Here is a 27,102-nt window from a genome sequence, read left to right on the forward strand (position 1 = left end):
ATTTTCCTTTAATTTCTGCAAGGATAACATCATTGATGACTTTTTCTGTGATTTGCTTCCCCTGGTGAAGCTGGCCTGTGGCAGGAAAGATGGATACCAGGCTCTGATGTACTTCCTCCTGGCCTCCAATGTGATCTTCCCCACCACGCTCATCCTGGCCTCCTACCTCTTCATCATCGCCACTGTCTCCAGGATCCGCTCCACCCAGGGCCGCCTCAAAGCCTTCTCCACGTGCTCCTCCCACCTGATCTCTGTTACCTTATACTACAGCTCTATTCTCTACATCTATTCTCGCCCCCGCTCTGGCTATTCTTTTGAGAGCGACAAAATAGTTTCCACATTTTACACTGTAGTATTCCCCTTGTTGAATCCCATGATCTACAGCCTGAGGAATAAGGATGTGAAAGAGGCTCTGAATAAACTCTTAAAATAACCAACAGTCTCTGCTTCTAAGGAGACCCAAAGATAATTTTAGATCAGGTCACTTACATTCCTAGCAGAGCTGCTGCTGTGCTCCATCAGGTCAAGGATTCTTGTGACACAAGTTTCTACCTTCAACACATGTCAGTTCAAGAGACCTAAACGAAGAAAATTAGGAAAATTTAGGAAATGAAATATGAATATAAACTATATGTATTTGGATTGAATTTCATGTTAGTTTAAATTAAAGACAAACATAAAACTTGAGCCCTCAAATTCTCTTCTACCTTCATAAAGTGACAGAACATTCCATTTCTTTAGCCTAAGAATATTTGGCTGACTGATACATACAGAGCAATATCTACCTAGTTACTAGAAATAATAATAGCTGTGCTGATCACTTTCAATATTTTCCTATAAATAGTAACTAAATACACTCTTTTAATGGATTATCCTAAGCATTTTTATAAGTATTTTTCCCCCATAAATACCAACAATAAGATTCAGAGGTACCCAAGGAATAACCTGATACAAACTAGCTCCAATAGGCATTATCTTATCTTGCCTTATCTTACATAAGTTTCTCCAATCAAGATCCCATAGATATGATTTTTGTGATTCTCTTTATAACACACAGAGCTCCTCACAGTGGTGAAGGTATAAGGACTTCTATATCCAAATGGTGATATCTAGAGCATCAAAATTCAGTTATTATAATAAGAAAAGTTTATAACTTTGGTGAAGTGAAACACCTTGAAACATGCAACATAAAAGTGTATGAATGCATATTACTCAAAATAAGACTTTATATAGACAAAGCATATAAGTATAAAGCAAGAAAGAGTATTTCACCTAGCATAATGTTGTCTAGGTTCATCTATGTTGTTGCAAGCAACAAATTTACATGTTTAAAGCTAAATAGGATTCCATTGCATTTATATTCCACATTCTTTTTTCCCTTTATCTGCTAATTGGCACTTAGGCTATTTTTCCTAGTTCAGCATTTAACTGTGTTTCTCAATTAATACATATTTGCCTTGGTAAATTAGTTCCTCTAAAACTTGTTTTAGAAGTAAGTCAAATAGTGTCTTTCAAGTTTGGTAATGACTGGTCTCTGAGTTCCAATAAGTTATGCAAAGAATACACAATAAGAAATAAGATCTTCACAGCTCAAATGTTTGGCTTCCCTTTAAGAGCAATAAAGCAAGGGAAAAAATGAATCTAGCCTGTTATTATTCATATGTGTATTCCAAATATCAAAAACATTAATCTCATGGAGACAGGGAGTAGAATGATGCTAACCTGAGGCTAGGAAGGATAATGGCGAGGGGACATAAAGTGGGGATAGTTAATAGGTACAAAAATAAAGTTAGATGGTTAGATAGAATAAAAAAAATTGATAGAACAATGAAGTGACTATAATCAACAATAAGTTGAAATATACCTTAAATAACCAAAAGAATAAATTGGAATGTGCTTAACACAAAGAAATGCTAAATGCCTAAGGTAGTGGATATATATATATCCACACACACACATTATGTACCCATAATAATTAAAACTTTAAAAATAAAATTAAAAACACAGTTCCCTATGTTTCCTTCCATGGGATTTTAATTCATTTGTAAAGATATAAGTAACAAATATATGATATACACACCTAGGCATATGGGAAGATATTGTACATCCTGTTCAAAAAACAACTATTTTTAATTTAAGAAATATCTCAGAGATGATTATATAACTGCACATTAATTAATTAATAGCCTAACTTGACAAGTATTTACAAAATGCCACTTTACAAGGTGTTGTACAGAGAACAACACCTCTGCTAGGGCAGAGATAAATACTACAGGAGAATATTATAAATGTAAATTTCCCAAGTTTCAATGAAGATTCCAAAACCCTCCATTTAGAGGAATATCAAACCCTGAGTAATCTCAACAACAAAGGGCATCTCCAAGGCACATTGTAATGAACCTGTTCAAAGTCAAGACTAAAGAGAAAATTCTGCGAGCAGCCAGGAGTAAGCACCAATGGACCAATAGGGGCAGATCCATCAGGATGACAGTGAACTTTTCAGCTGACACTTCCCCAGCTAGAAGAAAATAGTCACCTTTAACCTTCTTAAACAAAACAATTTGCAGCCCAGAATTCTGTATCCTGCTAAACCAAGCTTCCAAATTGCTGGAAAAATCAAATCTTTTACTGATATGAAAACATTGAGGAAATTCACCACAATTAGACCATCTCTATAGGAAATACTGTTCTCCACACCAACCACCACAATGATCCATCAGAAAAGTAAATACCCAGAAACTAAAGGACAAAACCTAGCTTTCACAATGGTGCAATAGATAAAACTAAGTAACAGATAGTTACAAAATAAGATGAACAGAACTCTACCATACTTATCAATTCTTTCAATATTTGTTAATAGCTTGAATCCCCACTTAAGAGGCAAAGCTGGCTGAATGGATAGAAAAAAGCACAAACCATCCATATACTGTTTCCAGGAAACACATCTAACCTTGAAAAGATAAATCTAGATTCTGGGTAAAGGGATGGAAAACAGTATTTCAGGCAAATGAAAATCAGAAAAAAGGAGGAGTCAAAATCTTATTTTCAGATACAAGTAGATTTCAATTCAAAATTTATGCACCCAACTTAAATGCTCCCAGATTTATGAAACAAATCTTGATTAGCCTGAATAATATGATATCATATAACCCCATAATAGTGGGGGACTTTAACACATCTGACAGAACTAGACAGAACCTCTAAACAGAAACTAAACAAAGATACAAAGGACTTAAATGTGATCCTAGAACAAATGGGCTTAACAGAACTATAGAACACAGCATCCCAACCCTAAAGTTGGGATATACCTCTTCTCAATAGTCCATGCAATTTACTCCAAAATAGATCATATCCTAGTATACAAATAAAGCCTCAAAAAAATTAAAAGAATTGAAATAATACCTTGCGTTTTCCACAAGGCAATATAGGTGAAACTCAAATTCAACAAAAATTTTCAGCCCCACACAAAGGCATGCAAGGTAAACAACCTTATGCTGAATTGCATCAAGGAAGAGATAGAGGAAGAAATTGTTAAATTTCTCAAAGATAACAACAATGAAGCTACAAGTTACTGCAAAAGCAGTCCTAAAAGGGAAATTGATCACATTAGATGCCTACATCTGAAAAACAGAAATATAGGACATCAACAACCTAATGAATCACCATAAGGAAATGGAAAAGAAGAAAAATATAATCCCAAACCTAGCAGAAGAAAATAAATACCAAAACTAAATCAGAAATAAATGAAATTGAAAACAAAAGATCATTTAGAAAATTAATGAACCAACAAATGAAAACAAAAGATCATTTAGAAAATTAATGAACCAACAAAGAGTTGGTTCTTTTTAATGATAAATAAAATCAGAAATCATTTGGCCAGATTAGCTACAAACAGAAAAGCCAAATCTTTAATAACCTCAATCAGAAATGAAAAGGGGGAAATAATAGATAACACAGAGCTACAAGAGATTAACTTTGACTACTGTAAGAAACTCTATGCTGAGAAATTTGACAATGTGAAGGGGAGAAAATTGATCAATACCTGGAATCATGCCCTCTCCCTAGACTCAACCAAGAAGAAATAGATCTCTTGAGTAGACCAATATCAAGCACTGAGATTGAAGAAATAAAAAAACTTCCAATAACAATAACAAAAAAAAATCCCTGGAAAGGACAGCTTCACACAAGAACTATATCACATCTTCAAAGAAGAGCTTATACCCATACTAGAGAAATTATTACAAAACATTGAGAAGGAATGTTCTACACACACACACACACACACACACACACACACAATGAAATAAGAATCACCCTGATTCCAAAAACCAGGAAAGAACACAACTAAAAAGGAGACTAATTTCACTAATGAATATAGATACAAAAATACTCAATGAATTCTAGTCATTTTATGAGATTTTCCTAATCATGGAAGAGTCACTCACCAGTCAAAGAATATAATCCTAGGCCCTTGTTTCTATTCTTTCCAAAAATAGCTTTTGACCTCTGCCCCTGGACTTTCTCTGGGCAGCTCTGTTCCCCAGAATGTGGAATTCCTTAGCAATCCTAGGGTGCTCTGTGGGATTCTCTATCTCTTACTTTCCTTTAGTCCTTCTAGGACTGGGCTTGTGCGAATGAGCGCAGGATGGGCTGGATGGAGGAAATGTTGTTCAAGCCCCCTTGTATTGGTGGAACTGTTTCTCTATAGCACAGTTCAGTAGGTTTTATAGAGATTTAAAGATGCAGCATTTTGCCTAATTTCAGAATTTCTCACCCCTTTGTTTCCATAACTCAAGTCTGAATCCTTGGGGATTCTATCACAAGGCACTTTCCCAAGCATATGGTGTTGCATTTTGTTTACTATTTTAGTAGAAAGTGTCTATGGAGTGCACACGTAGGGGCTCCAATTGAACGAGAACCTATCAAGAATAGCAATACTTATTCTAATGGTCAGGGTAAATACAAAAAGGCTTATAGAATAAGGATATGAAGAAAGAAAATATTCTTGTAAAGCATTTATTTGGGTTACAACTCTGAAGTGCCAAAACATAGTCCACAGCATTTCTTTTCAATTATATTTTCCTAAGAGTCATAGAAGAGGAGAAACATTGTGGCTTCCTGTTTGAGTGTTCAGGTGAACAATCACAGGATTAAGCTTCGACAGAGTCAACTCATCATAATTTTATAATGTCTATGTTCATGTATTTTGTCACAAAAATTAATCTCTCAATCCATTACCCTTAATCTACCCTTCATACCATTAGTCCACTGCAATCATTTAAAGAAGTGTGATGCAACTGGATTCTATAGATTATCAATACCTCATTTCTTTCCACTACACATTCTCCACCTAGTCTTCAAATATATATGTAAACAACCTAATCCCACGGGAATGGTTATCTTCTTGTCCTATTTCTAGGATCAGCATCAGTCACGAAACTGACAAGTAAGAATGGCCATGTAAATTGTTTCATTTGAGGAGGGTTTACAAAGGAACATATGTCATACAGAGAATTCCCAGGGAGTTGTGTTACAACCCTGTGTTATTATTGATTTTAGTGTCAATTTGCCTAGTTTAGGAATACCTGGAGAACTGGTAAAACCTTATTTTGGAGTGTGTCTGTGAGGATGTTTCTAGACAAGATTGTAAAGTGTCTCTAAGTAGGCTTTTTAGTTGGAATGATTCTCCCTTAATATGGGCAGGAACCATGAATCAACTGAGGGCCCAGACGGAACGAAAAGAGACTGAAGCTGAATCTCAGTGTCTCTCTCTCTCTCTCTCTTTCTCTCTCTCTTTTTCTCTCTCCCTCCTTCCCTCCCTCTCCTAAAGCTGAGATCCACTCATCTTCTCCTGCCCTTAGATATCAAAATCTTAGGACTCTTGGACCTAGGCTTTGGACTCTAGGATTTGTCACAATAATCCCCCATCTCACATATCTATGTATCTCTCTCTCACTCGCTCGCTCTCTCTATAGATATAGATACAAATACAGATCTAGATATACATATAGATCTTATTGGTTATATTTCTCTGGAGAATCCTAACTAATATACTCCGGTACTAATTCCTTCTGAGAGCTATTGCCACCTCTTTTACTGAAGATACAAGAAGAAGGAGAGGTTATAAAGGTTATTAGAGAGAGAGAGAGAGATTTGAAAGAGGGCCACCTATTAGAAGCTATGGTCTAAAGCCAGGGATACCACCATCTGTGCCATCTCTGCAGGTGAAGATCATGGGAAAACCCTCTGCCCTCAACCCTCTTACTGCCACCAATAACTATTGGCTAAATCCATCAAACAGAGAAAAGAGTCCATTCATACAATTAATGTAGTTGAGCATTCCAGAGCAAAAGGAGATAGAAATGTGGAGAACTGGTTTGGAGGAGCAAATAAAATCTATCCACCCAACATGTAACAGAAATATTAGCCTTGGAGGATATATGTACTTTAATATGCAGAAACATACATGTGAATAGTTACAGAATATGTAATATACATGTATACATATTTTAGTTTACCTTCTACACAACTCAATAAAGATAATTAAAATTATGACTAATTACATTTTTTCACCAGGGAATTATAGTCTCCAAATTTTTTTTCTCCATCTTAATAATAACTCCTGATTTGTCAACACACAATTTTGTTTAATTGCCTTGTTAGTTATTCTCCCAAACTATGAAATCCTGAGGGGTTTCAGGAATCTATAATCCTGGGAATCCATATACTAACATAAAAGATTCTGTGACAGATCTGAATTCTATTAAGATGGTGGTGGTGATGAGATTTTTAGGTAAGTTGCTAAATTCAGATACTAAAGATATACGAGTGTTCATTATCTAAGGTGAAGCAAATAGAATTCCTCAAGGGATCTCTGGCTAACTATACCAGGTTTTACTATGCAGATACAACATACAACACAATGCATTTATGTTGTACATAATACACTTAAACATGCATACACACAAATAAAGATCGTAGAGCTTTCATTTTAGAATTTTAACTATGAGATAGTAACTCAGACATACCAGTTTATAAAAGACAGTAGTATTTAAATTATATTTCTGATGAAATTAGAACTTGTTTGCATGGTTTAACTTTATTTCCCTTGATAAGTAATCTAACAAAGGCTGTGGACCAAAATTTGGGGTATAGTTTTTATCACAGCAGTTAAATTTTATTTTTTTTTTGATAAATTTTAAAAAACAGAAAACCTCTTTCACATTTTTCCTCCTCTTTCAATTTCAAATAAGTTTAGGGTTAAATTTGCAATTATTTACATTGTAGCTAGTGCTGGCTGAATAGTATAAGAAAAATAATCTCCAAATAGTCTTCTATAGTCTTTGGTACCTAGTACCAAATCTATCTTTTGTTTGATCTTCTAGTTTGCTTGATTAGCAAATGCAGGCAGAGAAGAATTTTAACATGATGGGTTTTTGCTTCCTAATATTGTTTTACCACTGCATGGCAGAAAAAAACAAAATTTTTATGATGGAGAAGACTTATTTTTTATTGCTCTGATTCAAAATTTTTAACTATTGGATATCAGCTTAACTTTTATAAACATTTATCTGGTTCTTTTCTTTAATATTATTATTTTTTCCACGGAATGTTTCATTCCTGCGAGCAACTGTTAGTCAGGTAAACCTAAATTTACATTTCCTAAATGAGTCTAAGTCTTTGCTTATCACTGAGCTAGGGTGATTTATAAAGTCATTAATTAATTCAAAAGCCCTTTAAGACTGTATTTTTTTTAAATCTTGGCTGTAATGTCATAAGAGAATTTTATGTCAATACCAATAGAACTTTCAAACTAGCAAAGAAAATAATATAAAGAGATAGAAGACTTAGAAAGTTCTAGACTCTATAGTTGTAGATCTTTATAGAGAGTTTAAATAATGACCATCTAGGCTCTGAATTGTCCTTGATATAAGTTTGCCCATAAGTTTAAAAATGTACACAAGAATGGGCCATAATCTACAGTCCTAGAAACACTGGCTTTCCATAACATTTGAAAATTCCATTCCATGTCTTATTAATCTTTTCAGAGCAGAGAAAATCCTATAAATCCTGCCAAGGAATGTCGGGAGTTTAGATAGGTGTTTTAGATGGTAGCACCCACCCTAGTGGCTTTTCATTAGCCATCTTGCACCCCCTATTTAGAATGTTTATTTTTGCTTTTAGAAAGAAACCAAGATAAGAGTAGTCACAAAAATTTTAAAGTCGGCATGCAGATGAAACAAAATATTAAACTAGGCACACATACCCAAAGTGAAAGCACTGGAAAAGCCAGGCCTCCCCGACAGAACGTAGTAAGTTCTATAGAAACCAGAGTACTCAGTCAGAAAGACATACGTCTTTCATAACTAAACGGATATTCTAGAAAAGATGGAAGTCTTTTATCATCCTTTGAGAGATATATCACACTGTATAAAGATGGCCTTTTTGAAACCAGATCCCAAACAATATCAGAAAACGTTTACCAAGAAGAGGGAGGCTTGGCCTGAATGACGCCTTCCCAGGACAGAAAGACAGGCTGGGAAAGAGGAAAACTCAAAGGGCTCAGGTGAGTACTGCCACACCAAAGAATCACAAATTTCTTTCAATAAGGATGTTTTTAGTTGCCGTTTCTAACACCATGTATGTCGACCTGAATAACAAAAAGAGAATCTCTCTAAAATTAAAAACAAAATTGTATCCATGAATAGAGCATTGCAGTGGAATATGTGTGCTGCAATAAACTGCACTTTCAGGGAAGACAAAGGCTTTAAAAGAAAAAATGAGAAGGATCACCCCTTTATTTTGAAATAATTATTCTTGGCTACAAAGATCAGTAACAAAGGTGTTGCAATCTAAGGTTGGTCAGGCAGTAGCTATGCAAATGCTCTTGCAGAAGTAGTTTTTTGTGTATGTAAAGTTGCGATGACTTTTGTGTTAAGGTTGTGGGTTTTGCAGTCTTTTGTGACAGTTTTGTTATCAGAAATACAAGCATGAGAACCCTCTCTTCAAGGCCTTCCATGGCTCTATTTGCCAGGGGTTTTGTTTGTTTGCTCATTTGTTTTTCTAACACTAGCAACTCCATTCTGATGCTGACAAGTTTTGCAAATACAACTGATACTCATTTTGGCACTTCTCAGCATGATCTTCAGACAGCCTGCATTACCAGCACTTGGACTGCTTTAATGAAAAACAGATTCCTTGAAGCTCACCTACAACCTGCTAAATTGGAAACACTAGGGTGAACAAGGTAATTCTTGCCTGCAAAGAATTTGAGAACCACTTAAGTGTTTGTAACATGCCAGGCTCTGTGCATGGTCCTTACTTCAGTTAACTCTTTAACAACCCTGAGGAGAAAAAAATTATCCCCACTACACATATGAAAAAAACGAGGCTTTACATTTTTTATTTTTTTCATTTTGTGACATAGTCTTACTCTGTCACCCTGGCTAGAGTGCAGTGGTGTCATTATAGCTCAAAGCATCTCCCAACTCCTCACCTCCAGTGATCCTCCTGCCTCAGCCTCCTGAGTAGCTAGGACTATAAGCACACACCACCACACCCCACGAACATTTTATAGTTTTGTTTTTTGTTTTTTCTTTTTTCTTTTTAGCAGAGATGGGAGATCTCTGTTGCTCCAATTAGTTTTAAACTACTCACCTCAAGCAATCCTCCTGCCTTGGCCTCCCAAAATGGTAGGATTACAGGCACAAGGCACTACATCCTGCCAAGCCTTTACATTGTTGACTAGTTTGTGATGGAGAACTTGAATACTTGACTACAGCCTGAAAGGCAAATGTGTTTTCCATGATAGCCCAGCTGTCTCCAGTTTGAGCAGTCAGGTCTAAGGCATGCTTCTTGTCCATCATGCCATACAGTGATGGGCGATCTGTTGCTCACATGAAAAACATTTTCTTCACAGACACACTCCATTTAGATAAGCAAATATTTTGTCAGGCTGATTATTTTGTGGCCTGATTCCTTTATTCCTATACCTGTCTGCAAAGAACACAAATGACCTAGAATTGCTTGTCCCAGGAAGTATATCTGGAATATCAAACAATTATGTAGTGATTTTAGGATATAATGACATCCTTAGAGGCCACCCCGAAACATCAATTCTATTGATTTATTTATCTTCTGAGTCAGGGTTACTCATTCATTCATTCAGTAAATATTTATTGTGAATCCATTTTATGCCAGGCATTATTCTGGGCAGCAGATATTTGTAATGAGCAAAACAGATAACAATCTCTCTTCTTATAGAGTTTACATCCTTGTGGGTTCCTATCTCTGCTTGATCTCAGTGGCTCAGTGGGAAAAGTAAATAGAGGTATATGTTGCCACACTCAGGGATATCCTCCAGTTATTTTTCTACTGTTTACATAATTCCTAGAAGAACTTATGAGAATTCACAAAGTAAAATGCAAAGCCTTAGCGTAGAGTTTCTTAAGAAATGATCATATGCTTTAAGGAGCATTTCTTATGTGTATGATGAGATTTATGATTATGACAAAGATCGGGACTTTTCTGGAATATGGAATATGTAGTAGAAAAGGGTAAAAATATCCTGCATTCATAGGACAGTCCTATGCCAAAATAAATAAAATAAAATAAAATTTCCACCCTCTCCACCAGAGTCTTGATGGACATTTGGTCATTGGAAAATGTCTCTGTAACTACATGATTTTGAAATTGACACTCCTCTACAAACAAAGAGAAAGTGTATTTTGCAATATTTTCCTAAGTACCAGTGGATAAATTTAAAATGAAGGGAAGATTGTCAATTGTTTTGTTAACATCTTTATCAAGAATCATTCAATTTGTCAGAAAAATCTCATCACCAATGAAGATGCAGCTCCCACAGCTTCTGAGACTTGAGTCCACAATACATTCATGAAGATTCTCTATGTTTTGTTAATTGTGCTATATTTATCTCTTTCACCAAGTAATCCAGGATTGGATTGACAATCCAATCCAATGTCAATCCATATTGACATTTTATGTCATTTTATAATAAATGCTACATTATAAGTATTATATAATGTTGTATTATGAACTATTTTTCTTTTGTAGCACTTTTGCATTAGACTTTGGGTAGTTAACATACATATATATTTATAGTTAGGTTACATTAACTATAAATTTCATTTCAAGACTATAAAGGAAGAACTAAAAATATTTTAAGGGAGATTTTTGATATGCTAGGATTTAGAACCATTGCAATAGACAATCATCTTGAGACGCTGGTCTTGATAAGGTTAATGGCCAGTTATAAAGACTGGGAAATAAGGCTATGCCCTTTGCTTTTAGATCCCAAAGACCCATGAGGACATCACACTATTTTTACTTGCCACTAGCAGAAAGATTAATTCATTGGTCTCCAGCCAAATTTCGCTCTGATTTTTAATCTGGTTCCTTCCCTGGGATTTGGGCTAAATGTGCTACAGGCTCCCATGATTGTGGAATATGACATTTTCATCACTTTTTAAACCACGATGACCTTCCTAATTCTCACAGGCACCAAACAATTTGTCCACTCTTACCTGGGAAATGGTAAAAGGTTTTCTCTTAAATTCAATTAGCTCTTTCCTAGTTTGTTTTAATACCATCAACTACTTTTATTTTCTTAATAGCCTCAGACATTAACTGAAAATCTATCTATACTTATTTGTTGCTACATATCTCTACTTTCTAGAATAAAGTCTCCATAGAACAGGAGTCAGCTCTATCATCTTCACTATTATGTTAGAACATCACCTAGGGCCCAGGAAATAGCTGAAAAAATTAATAATCCCACCAAAAGCCTCATAGCTTTTTAAATGCATTCCTATCATATGTCTGAAGTAGACAAGAACCCTGCTGAACAGCATCTCAGGTGCTTAACACGGAGAATACCCTCATTTATTATTGGCTGAGACAATAGAACTCTTCTCTATTCTCTTTGTAGGGGAGTTCACTTTAAGCTATGGAGGGGAGCAACCACACGGTGACTGAGTTTATCCTTCTGGGCTTCACCACAGATCCGGTGATGCAGATGGTTCTGTTTGGAGTATTCCTTGGGGTGTACTCACTGACCCTGCTCGGAAATAGCACCCTCATAGTGTTGATCTGTAATGACTCCCGTCTCCACACACCCATGTATTTTTTCATCGGAAATCTGTCTTTTCTGGATCTCTGGTATTCTTCCGTCTACACGCCAAAGATTCTAGTGACCTGCATCTCTGAAGACAAAAGTATCTCCTTTGCTGGCTGCCTGTGTCAGTTCTTCTTCTCTGCAGGGCTGGCTTATAGTGAGTGCTATTTGCTGGTTTCCATGGCTTACGACCGCTATGTGGCCATTTCCAACCCCCTGCTTTATTCTCAGGCTATGCCAAAGAGACTATGCATCTGTTTGGTTATATACTCCTACACTGGGGGCTTTGTCAATGCAATAATACTAACCAGCAACACATTCACGTTGGATTTTTGTGGTGACAATGTCATCGATGATTTTTTCTGTGATGTCCCACCCCTGGTGAAGTTGGCATGTGACGTGCAAGACAGCTACCAGGCTGTGCTGTACTTTCTCTTGGCTTCCAACGTCATAGCCCCCACCGTGCTCATCCTGGCCTCCTACCTCTTCATCATCGCTGCTGTCTTGAGGATCCTCTCCACCCAGGGCCGCCTCAAGGCCTTCTCCACATGCTCCTCCCACCTGATCTCTGTTACCTTATACTACGGCTCTATTCTCTACATCTATTCTCGCCCAAGTGCCAGCTATTCCCTAGAGAGGGACAAAATGGTTTCCACCTTCTACACAGTGGTGTTCCCCATGTTGAACCCCATGATCTACAGCCTGAGGAACAAGGATGTGAAAGAGGCTCTGAGGAAACTCTTCAAGTGGGCAACCACCTGAAGTCTGAACTGGCATTAATTTCTCAAATCTGTGCAAAACTATAACAAACGGCTTCAGGGAGAGCTTGGGGAACTGGATTTCTTGTTGTTGTTGTTCAAAATATTGTTCAATTATTTTTTCTGAAGTCTCTGTGTGGGCCACTGAGCAGTAGATTTCAAAAATGCAGGCTTGCTCCATAGGGGTTCCTCACAAGATTAGGAAAAAAAAAAATCTCTAGGCCAAGATTAGATTATAAAAGTATAAGTTTATTCTGTATTAGAGAGAGGGAAGAGAGTAGGCAGGGGAAGAGATGAGAAAGAGAGAGAAGAGAGCAGAGATCAGGGAGTGAGTAAGGGGAAGATGGAGCCAGGGAAAGAGAGAAGAACTGAGAGAGTGGGTGGCATCCCAGGGAAAGAAAGAAAGGAAGAGTGTCAGGCGGGGAACTGGATTTTCAAGAAAAAAATCTTTTTTCCTATTGAATGAAATTCAAAAAGGGAAGTTTACATTTGTATTAGTTTTTCTTTCATTTTGTTGGTGTGATCAGACTGTAATCTGTAGAATTATAGACTCAATTTAATATTAGTAAAGTTTTCTTGAGAATAAGTGTTTCAAATTATTGCAAAATAAAAGAGTATATAATACTTCTGGGATCACAAGAATTCAATTTTTTTTCTCCCTTGTACTGACTCAATTATTTTTCTGAATGTAATGAGTATCAGAGGGAATGTGAAGAGAGCATAATATGAATCAATAACATTAGGGAAAGTCAAGTACCAGTCAAGCATTCATAGAGCTTCCTGGATAACCTAAGGATAAGAAATGCTAAGATTATTTTGATGAAAAAAGAAAGGTCAGTGAGGTGTTGGAAAATAAATTCAGGGAAAATTCAAAATGTCAGACCTAATACAAATGGAGGGGCTGCAACTATTTGTCCTAATTTTTTAAATTTTAATGCATCTTGTAAATGTCATCCTAGTGCTTGTTATAATCTTTCAGCAGCAAAATTCTAACCTATGAACTGCAAATTCTTAATTCCTAAAATGTAACTAATAATCCTTGTAGCCTTTAAAGGCTATTCAATAAAATATCAACTACATCACCATATGTTACATGTTAAACTATAAGTTATTTTTATAATTACGAACTTCTGGTGTAAAAACATAAGCCCTGGGTTTGGAATATTGTTTAATCTGTCTAAACCTGTGTCCTGAGTCTCCCCAGTAGACTGACTGCTCCAATCCATCCTGATGTTGGAGCCCGTTAGGATTCCAAGCAAGAAACGGTAAGTGCCAGGGTGATCAGTGTGAAGCATTTACTTAAAAGAGGCTACCCCTGTCCTGCAGAGGACAGCAAGACAAGAATGTTCTAACTAGACCTGTCCACCATGAGGCAGTTCAGTTATGGAGCTTATGTGAGAATTTAAGGAATTGGGCTCAGAGCCAGGGCTACTTCCTACTTGTTTAGCAATATGTGATTTTTTTCAGAGTTTCAGGCATCAATCTAAACAAATTTATCAGTGCCTGAAAATGTCCCAGGTTGAGTTCACATCTGTAGGGAAAAGCACACAGCTGGGCAGGTCACAGAGTTTCAAAGCAGCCTGTGTTTTCAGTCAGGACAAAGGCTAAGCAGAGGGAACAAAGGTGACCTACATATGGAGGTGGTGGAGTGTTGTCCTTAATTTGTTTCATTTCACTTGACGTTATTTTTCTCTAGTTGGGAGGGTATGTTGCTGTGTGACCTGAGAGAGAGTACTGTGGAATATTCACTGTGTAAGACACAACACACTTTGGGGAAGTACATGTGCAATTTTAAAGACACGTATTTCCTCATAAATTTAGAAACAGTTTTGATTTTGTTTGTTGTTTAGAATCTAAACAACTCTTAAACATTTTGCCTAACCTTATGTTGATGCAGAAGACACAGGATTACAAAGATACTTTCTGAATACTAAATTAGAACTTTATGAAGAAATATAAAGGGAACATTTTACTGAAAATAAATAATTACAAAATGTTGAGCAGCATCTGTGGCTCAGCAAGTAGGACGCCAGCCCCATATCCCAAAGGTGGTGGGTTCAAACCTGGCCCCGGGCAAACTGCAACAAAAAAATAGCTGGACATTGTGGTAGGCTCCTGTAGTCCCAGCTACTTGGGAGGCTGAGGCAAGAGAGTTGCCTAAGCCCAAGAGCTAGAAGTTGCTGTGAGCTGTAACAGCACAGCACTCTATTGAGGCCAACATAGTGAGACTCTGTCTTTAAAAAAAAAATCTTGAGTATATTTCCAGGAGTCTTTCTATTTCAAATATTCTCACATATTAAAGGCTGCTTACAAAGCTTCAAAGTCAAACTATATCATGTAATCTCACAATTTCTTTTTGCCCCAAAGACCTCTCCCAAACAACCAATAGAATAAATTTTATGGAAAATACAGTACTTCAAAGAAGCAAAATACCATCTTGCAGAGAATTAAATAAACAAATACTATAGGTTTTAAATAATTTACAATACATCAATGTACTAATAAAGTTGTTTGCACAACATTTCATTGTTTTAAGTACAACTCAAGTTTAATTGAAATACAGAAATGCATAGAAACACATCTCCAAGCCAATTATTTGGAAAATGCAGTATCAGCATCAGCAAAGACAAGACCCTTCATGTTTGTGGACATATGGTATGTATTGCTTTCCTGAAGGCTTCTTTGACATCTTTGTTTCTCAGGCTATAGATGAGCGGGTTGAGAAGGGGATTAATCACAGTGTAGAACAAAGCAGCCACCTTGTCTTTCTCTAGGGAGTAGGTGGAACTGGGCCTGGAATACATGAAGAGCAGAGAGCCATAGAAGAGCATGACGGACAGGAGATGCGAAGCACAGGTGGAGAAAGCCTTGCGCCTTCCCGACGCTGAGCGGATCCTCAGGATAGCCACGGAGATGTTGATATAAGAGATGAGGATGGCCAGGATGCTAGAGAGGACTGTGAAGCCCACTACACCAAGGAGGACCTTCTCGTAGACCTTGGTGTCTGTGCAGGACATTTTTACCAACGGCGGGGCATCACAGAAAAAGTGGTCGATGATATTCTTACCACAGAAGCGCAGCCGGAATGTGTTGGCAGTGTGGGCCATGGCATTCATAAACCCCCCTATGTAAGAGCCAGCAACAAGCCCAGTACAGAGAGAAGCGGACATGGTACCAGAATAGAGCAGTGGGTTACAAATTGCTGCATGGCGGTCGTAAGCCATGGCTGCCAGGAGGTAGCACTCGGTGTAGGCTACAACACAGGAGAAGAACAGCTGGGCGCCACAGCCCGCCAAGGAGATGCGTTTGTCTTCTGAGACACAGTTGGCCAGGATTTTAGGGGTATACACAGAGGTGTACCAGAAATCCAAAAAAGACAAATTGCCGATGAAAAAGTACATCGGTGTATGCAAGCGGGAATCCATCCGGATTAGGATAACCAGGGTCATATTCCCTGACAAAGTTATCAAATAGAGTGTCAGAAATATTCCAAATAAAATTGGTTGCCACCGGGGGTCTGCTGAGATGCCCACCAAGATGAATTCAGTCAGGAAGGTGCGATTTCCCACCTCCATGTCCGCACACAGAAGAAAGCCTGGTTACCGTGAGGAAGGATAAATGCCACTTAATGATTTTTCTATTGAGATAAGTTAACAAAGGTATAAATTAAATCAACAATTACTGAGAAGCTTGTGGAGTTTTATTCCTTACCATCTAGAATAATATAACTTGAGTCTTCAGTCTCTGACTTGGTAAAACCACTGGAATTATAGTCAGATTTGAAACTTAAGAGATTTCACTTATTAACAGTTCAATGAAAGGCAAGTCTCTTATTCTCATGAGACAGATAAGAAAAATGAGGCTCACAAAGATGAGCCTCACAAAGGCTCACAAAGATGACTAATCACTCCCTAACCAATTGTCTGAATGAGTAAACTATATATATATAACTATATATATATATATATATATCCCTGCCCAATGCTTGGTATATAGTGAGTGCTCAAAAAATTTCAGTATTCTTCTACAAGAACTCCTTATGTGTCACACATTGTGGTGGTAGGCCTGTGAACGCCAATATATTGTACCACTTCTGCTACTATCATGAAATACAAGAATGGTTATACATTCCTAACCACAGGCCAGTTACTAGTCTAATTCCTAGACTTACTCCATTCAAGTCTCATAGCTGTGTAAGGTAGGTGGTCTTACGAATCATGTAGAAAGCAGAGAAAGGTCAAGTAACTTGCCCAAAATCACAGCGTTGGTATTGGAACCAAAAGTCTTTTTAGTTAAGAGTAATGCTCTCCACAGTTAACCCATTTACCTCTCTTAGGTGAATATGTGTAGTTGTTTTCACTACTATTCTCCTAGTTAAGGCAATGCCTGAAAATTTCTCCCTACCCCTAAAAAGACACTAAAACAAATTTTTTTTTGTAGTTTTCTTTTTGGCCTGGGCCAGGTTTGAACCCACCACCTCTAGTATATGGGGCCAGGGCCCTACTCTTTGAGCCACAGGTGCTGCCCCACTAAAAAAAATTTTTTTAAGAATGCTTCGATTTCCACTTTTTTGTCGTTAACATGAGCTTTCTATGCATAGTTCAGACTTTTTTGATACAGTAGATAACAAATATGAAGGAGAAACCACATTTTTCCTAACAGGGTATTTAGAAACCATAAATACTTTACATTTTGTATCTTGAAGCTCCAAAGCTCTCGGAGAGAAACAAAGAAGACAAATCTAATTTAAAACATTACCAAATGAGGGCCAATGTCTCGCAAGCCACCTGACTTTGATTACGGCTATTAAGGCAGAAGGAGAAAGCTGAAACTAAGAGACTTGTGATATGTTTCTGTATTTAAAACATTTTCTTACAGTGGTAGAGTGACTCTAGTTAACAGCAATATGTTGTGTACTTCGAAATAGCCAGAAGAGAAGATTTGCAATGCTTCCAACACAAAGAAGGGAATGTATATTGTAAATGCCATGATTTGATCAATACAAATTATATGGATATATCAAAATATCACACACAACCTATAAATAAGTACAATTATTATATGCATATCAATAATTTAAAAAACAAATTACCTTCAAGCAAACCTAGAGTCAGTGTTGTAATTAGAATGCAAACTCAAGACCACTCCCTCTCTGCCTTTTTATCTACTGTTCTTTTTTTTTTTTTTTTTTAAGAGAGAGTCTCACTTTATCACCCATGGTAGAGTGCTGTGGTGTCACAGCTCACAGCAACCTCCAACTCCTGGGCTTAGGTGATTCTCTTGCCTCAGCCTCCCGAGTAACTGGGACTACAGGCACCTGTCACAATGCCTGGCTATTTTTTGTTGTAGTTTGTCAGGGGCTAGGTTCAAACCTGCCACCCTTGGTATATAGGGCCAGCCCCCTGTCCACTGAGCCACAGGCACTGCCCTGTTCCTCCTTTTTGGGAACCAAGGTATGAATGTTCTAATATTTCAAAGGTAGAAGGTAATCGTTCAATGAGCATGTGATTTCACTGATGACAATGCAGCCACAGCAGCTTGAAGATTTGCAGATAATTCCTATTCTCTATTAGCATATTATGCTACTCTTTCAATAGCACATAGAGCACAAACACTTTACTTCCACTTACAAAGTTCCATAAACTAGCTTTATCTTATCTTTTTAATTCTCTCTCTCCCATCACTCTTACTCATCCCCTTTGAGACTTAAAATGAACTGGATTACTCTCATGATCAATTTCTTCATAATAATCTTGCATATCTAAGAAGTTTCACAGTAAGACATGCATGTAGTGCCATGCTGTCATACATTTGCAAACTGTAATTCTTGCTCTAAATCTGTACATGCTTGAGTAGAAATATATGGTCTTGGCTCAGCACCCATAGCTCAGTTGTAGGGCACAAGCTGCATGCGCCAGGGCTAACGGGTTCAAACCGGCCGGCCTGGACCTGCTAAACAATGACAACCACAACAACAACAAAAAATAGCCGGGCATTGTGGCAGGCGCCTGTAGTCCCAGCTACTTGAGAGGCTGAGGCAAGAGAATCGCTTAAGCCCAAAGAATTGGAGGTTGCTATGAGCTATGACACCATGGCACTCTACCAAAGGTGATGTAGTGACACTCTGTCTCAAAAGAAAAAAAAGAGAGAGAGAGAAATGTATGGTCTTATATTTCTAGTGAATAAAATTTGGGACAATAACCACCTTCTTAATTATCTGTAGACATTCTCTGCAATTTTATCATGTCTATACAAGAAAACAGCTGGGAAAGGTCATCTTAAATATATCATTTGGGGAGAAATGGATTTACTATAATTCTTGGTCTCACTCTAAAAGTCAAATAACAGATAGATGAATTTTCCTGTCTATTGCTCAAAGTCTTCCTAGGAAATGAGCAATTTAAAGGATACTTGAAAAATGTGAAGAATTGAGCCTGAAAACCTCCCACTATAGGGTAAAAAGAGGAGAGAACAATCACATCATAGGAAAAGCATGCACCCAGTCTTCCACGGGGGATAGAGGCTGGGGAGGCAGATAGAAAGAGGTTAAGCAGAGATGAGTGAGAAGAGGTGTCTCGGATGAGACAAGAGTCACTGGATCTCAAAATCTTTCAGAAGCCATACTCAGGATTTTATCCTTTAAATCAACAAAAATTGAATCATTGCCATTATGAGGAAGTAACATGATCAAATATACTCTGGGGTTAGCTTCTGTAATCCCTGCACTTTAGGAGGCCAGTGTGGAAGGATGGTTTGAGCCCAGGAGCTAAAGAGCAGCTTGAGCAACATGGTAATGAGGCATGAGGATTTCTTGAACCCAGGAATTGGAGAATGCAGTGAGCTGTGATAATGACACTGCACTATAGCCCAGGAAACAGAGTGCAACTTTGAGAAAGAAAAGAAAAGAAAAGAAAAGAAAAGAAAAGAAAAGAAAAGAAAAGAAAAGAAAAGAAAAGAAAAGAGAAGGAAGGAAGGGAGGGAGGGAGGAAGGAAGGAAGGAAGGGAGGGAGGGAAAGAAAGAAGAAAAGAAAGAGAAAGAAAGAATTAAAAAGTAAAGTTTGTTTGGATGCTGGTCTGAAAATGGATTAAAGTTCCTACTGTAAACTCTGAAATCCCCATTCCTTTGACATTTATTGGCATTAGACTTCTGATATAGGCAGAAAAAAAAGAGGCATTAAAAATTCTGGTAGACTGACTAGTTACAACTTAGTTTTTGAGGGCATGTGGTGTTTATGTTTCCATTCTTTCCATTCTTTTCTTCTTCACTTAGAAAAATGGTCTCCAGTTTTATACAGGTTATTACAAAAGATACTAGCTTACCATTTTATATGCCTGAGTAGTACTCCATGGTATATACCACATTTTATTAATCATGTATTGATGGGCATTTGGGTTTTGCCAAATCTTTGTCATTATGAATAAACATTCAAGGGCAAATGATTTTTTTATAAAATGTCTTTGAGAAAGGAACACTTACACAGTGTTGGTGGGACTGCAAACTAGTACAACCTCTATGGAAAATAGTATGGAGATTCCTCAAAGAAAAAAAAGTAGGCTTATCATTCAATCCAGTAATCACACCACTGGGAAAATGCCCAAAAGCAAAGATTTATTTTATAACAAGAGACACCTGCACCTGTGTGTTTATCACATCATAATTCACAATTGCAGAGATGTGGAATCAACCTAAGTATCCGTTAATTCATGACTCAATAAAAATAAATGTGGCATGCATATATATATATATATATATATATAATGAAGTACTTGTCAGTCATAAAAGGAATGAAATAATGTCTTTTGTAGCGAGTTGGATGGGATTGGTGACCATTATCCTAAGTATCTCAAGATGAAAAAACAAACACCACATATACTCACATATTTGGGAGCTTAACAATGGGCACACAGAGACACAAAAAGCACATTGGAAATGAAGAAGGAAGGAGGATGAGAGGAGGGCAAGAGATAAAAACTTACCTTTCAGGTACAATGAACACCATTCTGGTGACGGGCATACCAAGTCCTGACTTAAACATAATACAAGATATCCATGTAATAAAAATTTTGTATCCTGTTAATATTTTGAAATTTGAGAATAGGTTGGTAACAAAGTTTCCTATCACTATTTTTACACAGAAACTATAACACCTTAGAAAATAGGGATAAATAAATTTGACAAAGTTTAAGAACTTTCCGTTTTTATAATCAAGATTACAGTCATCATGCTGACTTCCATGTGCATTATAATTTTATCACAAATTCATCATAATATATGTTTGTACCAACACTTTTATGTTTAAAATACAAAGAGATGAACAAAACTAAACCACACACTCATGAAATAATTGTGCAAAATAAAAATGGCCACAATGCTTTACTGATTTCAAGAATAGGTTCTGCTTTATCCAGCCATGGAGACCTGGATCATGTGGAGCTTTGCTCTGGTGGACAGGTTGCAACATAGGCAGCCCCATGTGGTTTTTATGCTTGCATTTCAAGAGGATGCTTCCCTCCTCACTTTTGGAATCCTACCACCTCCAAGTAAATGAGCCTGGGTTTATTTGTTGGATAATAAGACATCTGATTTAGTTCTGTCATCCCATCTGACCAAAGTAGGTCCCCAGACATAAGTGTGATCTAGCCCAAAATGGAGCTAAGACCTGTCTAGCTCTCTGAGAGCAAGTCCAACTGAGAGCAGACAAGCCTGGCAAAGGCAAAATTGTTAAGTGAAATGAAAGCTGGGCTCAAAACCTGATTCCCTCTCTTGGTAGCTCTGAAATCTTGGAAACGTATCCCAGCACCCCAATCTACATGTCTTTGCCTCCAAATAGGTTTTTTAAAAAATTGAGTGGCAGAAGGGTAATCAGGGAGATCACCTACTGTGCATATTGCAAAGGTGCATGTCAAATATATTAATAGTAGAGTATAAATGTCTAAACACAACAATAAGTGAGGTGAACGCTATGTTAACCAGTTCGATATAAACATTCCAAATGGTATATAAAATCAGCACACTGTACCCCCCAAATGCAGTAATGGACATAGTTATAATCTAATAAAGAAAAAAAGGAAAGAAAAGAAAAAATTGTTTGTTTGTAATTAAAGTCCACAGCTCATTGTCTGAACAGAAAATATACCTCCAAAAAGATAGCTGTCTTGATTCTGAGTGCCAGGAAAAATACTTGACTCATTTATAAATTCTGAGTTTGTTAAAAACGTAAATATGGCCAGATTTTCACAAATAAGCAATTTAAGCCAGAATGATGATATCATTCAGAATCCCAGAATTTAATATTTTTGTTGACTATTCCCATATAATTAAATAAAAGAGTCAAATGGTTTTAAAGTATGAATTTCATTGACCTGGGATTGACAATTCCTGTAATTGCTACATATTCCTGATGCTAATCACCTGTATAAATCAGGAAAGTAGTCTCTTCCTGTCAGGAACAGAATTCACCCATACAAAAAATTTGGCTGATTTTTATCTCCAAGCCAACTTTCTACAATTTGAGTTTTTTCATATCTCTTACAGAAACTATCATGAAACAATAGATAATCTCACTAGTCTGCAATAAAGTGTGGCAGGGCAGAGTAGCAATCCCTATAAATACACATAGATCTTCGGGTACCTGGGACATTATCACTATCTTAGTTGTGTGACAGATGAAATACACTGAAGACAAGTGCATTTTTCTTTTCATTTCAAGATTTATGTTCTCATTTCTATTTACCTAATAACATAATCCTGTGAGTTTGTGCACATTGTTTTTCTTAATTTCTTTATCTGCAAATAACTTTATCTGCAAAGTTTCTAAGCTTTGGGAATCACATACCTCTTTGAGGGAACATAATAAAAGGAATAATAATTTGTCCCAAATTTTAGAGGGTTCACAAATGCTCAGAAATCTATCCGTGAACTTCCTGGCTGTAATTCTCAGGTAAAAAATTAAATTTAGTATTAGAAGATGCCTAAGTTTCTTCCCAGTGCTGACATTCTATAACCAGAGCTGACAAACATGTGTATCAAAACTAATGTGCTTAAAGCTGAAGTCCAAATCTTTTCTTCTAAAACCTGATTTGTTCATGGCTCACCCCTTCATCTCCTTTAACTCTCTTTCAAATGTCATTTAATGACTAAGGTACATACTAATCACTCTTTTTAAAAATCTCTGCTCATTTCCCACCAATAATTCTCCTTCTTATTACTCTACTCAGACACTGCTCCATTATCTCCCACGTCCACTGTCATCTTCTAACTTCTGTTTTTTAAATTGAGTGCCTATTGCTCCTCACCAGAATGCAAAATCCATTGGGAAAAGTATTTCTCTGTTTGCTTACTTCTGTATCCCAGCACAAAGAACAGTTCCTAGCAACTATTTGGCATTTAATAAATATTTCTGGAATGAATAATTGCTTAGCTATCTTTATGTTGTGAATCTGGTTTTCCTAAAGTGCTGTTGGCTTTTTTTTATTAAGTCATAAACACATAGATCGCATATACATTAATGCATTTATGAGGTGCAATGTGCTGATTTTAAATACAATTTGGAATGCTTACATCAAACTAGTTAATATAACCTTCAGCTCATTTACATAATTATTGTGTTAAGACATTTATATTCTATGCTTAATAGACTTGACATGTACACTTGCAATATGCACCATAGGTGTAGTCCCACCATTGACCCACCCTCCATCAAACCTCCCCACTCCCCTCCTATCTCTCTCCTCTTCCCTCCTTAATCCTGGGCTATAGTTGTGATTTGTCATATTCTACTTAGTAAAGTATCTCAAGAATGGAAGAAAAGTATCCAATGTACTCAGTACTATTATGTTGACTTCAAACCTAGCTCAAAATACTCAAAACAAAATCTGTCCTCAAGTGGACTTTCTCAGCACAGTGCAGTCTCATAATAAAAAGCAAGAGTGGGATTCACTCCAAAGACCACAAGCCCATTGAATGTGAGATAAGAGGCACAGAAACTATCAGGGCTGGTGATGCTGAAGAAACATTCAGAGTGACCTGCATGATGTATTTTCTCTGTAGCAGCCCTATTCCCTGCTCGACTCACTGGGGCAAGAAACTTTCTATGAAATAATTGTGTCTTTTTTGCACTTAAAAATGAGTACCAAGAAATATTTTACACAATGTCTAGAGTAACAAAACCACTGGAGTAAAAAAATAAATAAATAAATAAAATAAAAACTTCATTTTGTCCTCTTGATTTCTTTTTACTGTGTAAATGAATGTCCAGCATAAATATCAGACTGAATGTCAAATTCTAGATGAGGACAAGATATATCACTGAATGGAATCTGGTGTTGTAGGGAGTGCCTGTGTGTCATGTTTGGCATAGCAATGATCCTTGGACAGCCAGCTCAGACTCTGTATTCCCCTTCTAATTGCAGAGGTCACAGAGAGGGTAAACTGTTCTCCCTGATCCCAGGTGCTTACCCCTGGTCGGGAAGGCCAGTTCGTGAAAGTGACACCTTTTTCTCTCTCCTCTGGTGTTTGATGTGCCTTCATTGGACTCAATATATGCATTTTCTTAACAGCCTTTAGACACTTTCCACACAGCAGCCTGAAATAAGAACCTTGATCTCCAGAGACACAATTAGAGTTCACTTGGAATTTGAGAATTATGCATTAATTAGGATACAATGAAATGAACAGTGTGTTATTCAAAGTTTACCTTCTTAATGAGTTGAAATCACAACATAATCATTAAACATATGTTATAATTGAATTTCTCTAAATTGTACCAGTGCAATTTTTCAAGAATGTATCATGTGTCCCTTTTTTTCCTGTGGCATATTCTCCTCCTCTGTCCAGGCCACCCTTCCTTGTCTCCTCCACGGGAAACTACTATTCATCCCAATTGTTTCAGTCTGATGTTTCAAGGCCCTGATTTCCGCTACCTCAGAATTTAATTGTATTTGGAAATGTATCTTGGCTTTGAACAATGTGATTAAGTTAAAAAGCAGGTGTCAAGACGGGCTCCAGGCATCTGGAGCGGTGTCTTTATCAAAAGGAAATTTGGACCAACAGATATCAGGGATGTGAATGCACAGAGTATAGCATGATGTGAGAACACAGCAGGACAGTGGCACCTGCAAGCAGAGAAGAGACACCTCAGAAGAACCCACCCCTTGAGGTGTCAGCACCTTGGACGGGGACTTCCAGTCTCCAGAACTTTGACAGAATAAATTTCTGTTTTTTAAGCCACCCAGACTGTACTCTTATGCTACAGCAACATTTGCAAACTAGTACCCTTAGTTACTAACTTTAAGAAGTTTTTATATCATAACATCTCTAGTTTTACATATAAGAAGACTACTACAACTAGGTAATGCGATGCATCACATTGAAATAGCCTATATTTTTTAATTAATTCATACAAAAAAGAACTGGGGGAAAAGTGCCAACATTCATAAATCCTTCACTGTTATCAGTCCCTGCTTTACTTCATTCGTGTGTAGCAGGTACCAGCACTTCATTCCCTTTGATTATCAAATAATATTTTACTGTATGGATATACATTTTATTTATCCATTTATCAGTTGAAAAAGACCACACACTAAACAGTTCCATTTATATGAAACATTCAGACGGACAAATACCTGTATACAAAGACAGAAAGTAGACTAATGGTAGTAGACTAGGGACGTGTGTGGAGTAATGTTGAGGGAAGTTAAAAGAAATGAGGAATAATTGTTAGTGTGGGGGGGGGTTTCTTTCTAAAGTGGTAAAAATGTTTTAAAATCAATTATGGTAATGGTTGCACGACCCTGTGAATGTACTAAAACTGTTGAATTTTAAATGGGTGAATTATATGTGATCACATGTATCTCCACAAAACTGTTATAAATGTCAACACAAAATAAGGACAAAAATTTGTAATGATGTAGGTAAATTATTATGGGATAAGGCTAAGCAAAAAAAGCTGAAAGAAAAATTCTTTATCTGTGTTACATTCGACTATATGTAAAGTATATGCATAGAAGTAATTCTGAGAGCAAATATTTAAGCTTCTGTTTACTGTTTACAATGAATATTGAACATTTTAACCAAAAATAAAGATTTTAAAACAAAAATCAACAAACAAATAAATTAATTAATCTCTCTGGTTTAATTATCTATTTCTGTGTGTTTTGCTGTCTTTCCCTGTCTGCCAATCTCAGTAGTTTTGCAGTAGTTTTGTCCTTGATTTTTTTCTTGACAGTACTAAGCCAACGTATTTATTTATATCCTAAACCTTGACTGACTTTCTAGATCTTTCAATCTTTACCTCAGTCCTATGTTTCATAACAATTCTAAGTATAAGCAGCATGGTTTTGATTTATGTCAGATACAGTATTTTTTAGGACAGATGTATATTTTTGGTTAAAATATGGGTACATATGATTAGGTTACATTGCTTTCATTTGTTAGGAAAGTCCCAGTTGTATTTGAGTCCTTCCTGCAGGAGGCGCGTCATATACCCTACATTGTACTCGCTAGATTAGAGCTCACTGAGCCCTTGAGTTTGAGTGCTTTTTCTTGTATGGGCCTGTAATTGTTCATCTACTAGATTCAAGTTAGGACTGAGTTGATAGGATGCTTATTTTTCCATTCTTGAGATACTTTACTAAGGAGAAGGTTCTTCAACTGCAACCAGATAAATACAAAAGATGTCAAGTCTCCATCTTTTTTTATGGCTGAATAGTAAATATTGAGTGGTGTCCATATACTACAGTTTATTAATCCATTCCTTGGTTGAAAGGCGCTTGAGTTGTGGCTGTATCTTTGTGATTCTGAGTTAAGCCACTATAAACATTCAAGTGCAAGTGTTCTTATGTTAAAGTGATTTTTTTTTTCTGGGTAGATACCTAGTAATGGGATTATGGGATCCAATGGAAGGTCTACTTTTAGCTCTTTGAGGAGTCTCCCTGATTTTGCAATTGTTAGGGAGACTATTCTTTTATAAAAAGGACACAGTAATTATAAGTGAGGACATTTGTTCTCTACTTCATCTGTTGTCAGGGAAATCTGTGATCTTTGTATTATGGCAATCCAAGAATATAGCAGAGATTTTAGTATGATTTCCTAATTCACTCTCTATCCTACTAAGTGAAGTGCCTTTGTTTTTTTTTTAGATTTTTTCTATTCTGTTATTTTGATTTTAACTTATATTCCTGTTTTCTCACCAGCTCACCAGTGAACTACAT

At 36.8% G+C, this 27,102-nt stretch overlaps 3 protein-coding genes across 3 annotated transcripts in view; 2 read left to right on the top strand and 1 right to left on the bottom strand.

Moving 5' to 3' along the window:
• Positions 1–433, top strand: part of LOC100955420 (olfactory receptor 1013-like) — a 916-nt gene extending 483 nt beyond the window's left edge. The window contains exon 2 of the mRNA XM_003802486.1: positions 8–433. Within this exon, the coding sequence (XP_003802534.1) occupies positions 8–433 (426 nt within the window). The remainder of the gene's footprint in view (positions 1–7) is intronic.
• Positions 434–11,965: 11,532 nt separating this feature from the next.
• Positions 11,966–12,895, top strand: LOC100955733 (olfactory receptor 1013-like). Its single transcript, XM_003802487.1, has one exon. It carries the CDS (start codon positions 11,966–11,968, stop codon positions 12,893–12,895), a length of 930 nt encoding a protein of 309 aa, XP_003802535.1.
• A 2,632-nt stretch (positions 12,896–15,527) lies between these two features.
• On the bottom strand, positions 15,528–16,503 carry LOC100953634 (olfactory receptor 9G4). The gene has a single exon (XM_003802410.3). The coding sequence runs from the start codon at positions 16,464–16,466 to the stop codon at positions 15,528–15,530; it is 939 nt and encodes a 312-aa protein (XP_003802458.1). The 5' UTR covers positions 16,467–16,503.
• Between the last annotated feature and the right edge of the window lie 10,599 nt (positions 16,504–27,102).

The sequence above is a fragment of the Otolemur garnettii genome, unplaced genomic scaffold (assembly GCF_000181295.1).
Source record: "Otolemur garnettii isolate 467f Iridium unplaced genomic scaffold, OtoGar3 scaffold00247, whole genome shotgun sequence".
NCBI classification, from domain to species: Eukaryota; Metazoa; Chordata; class Mammalia; order Primates; family Galagidae; genus Otolemur; species Otolemur garnettii.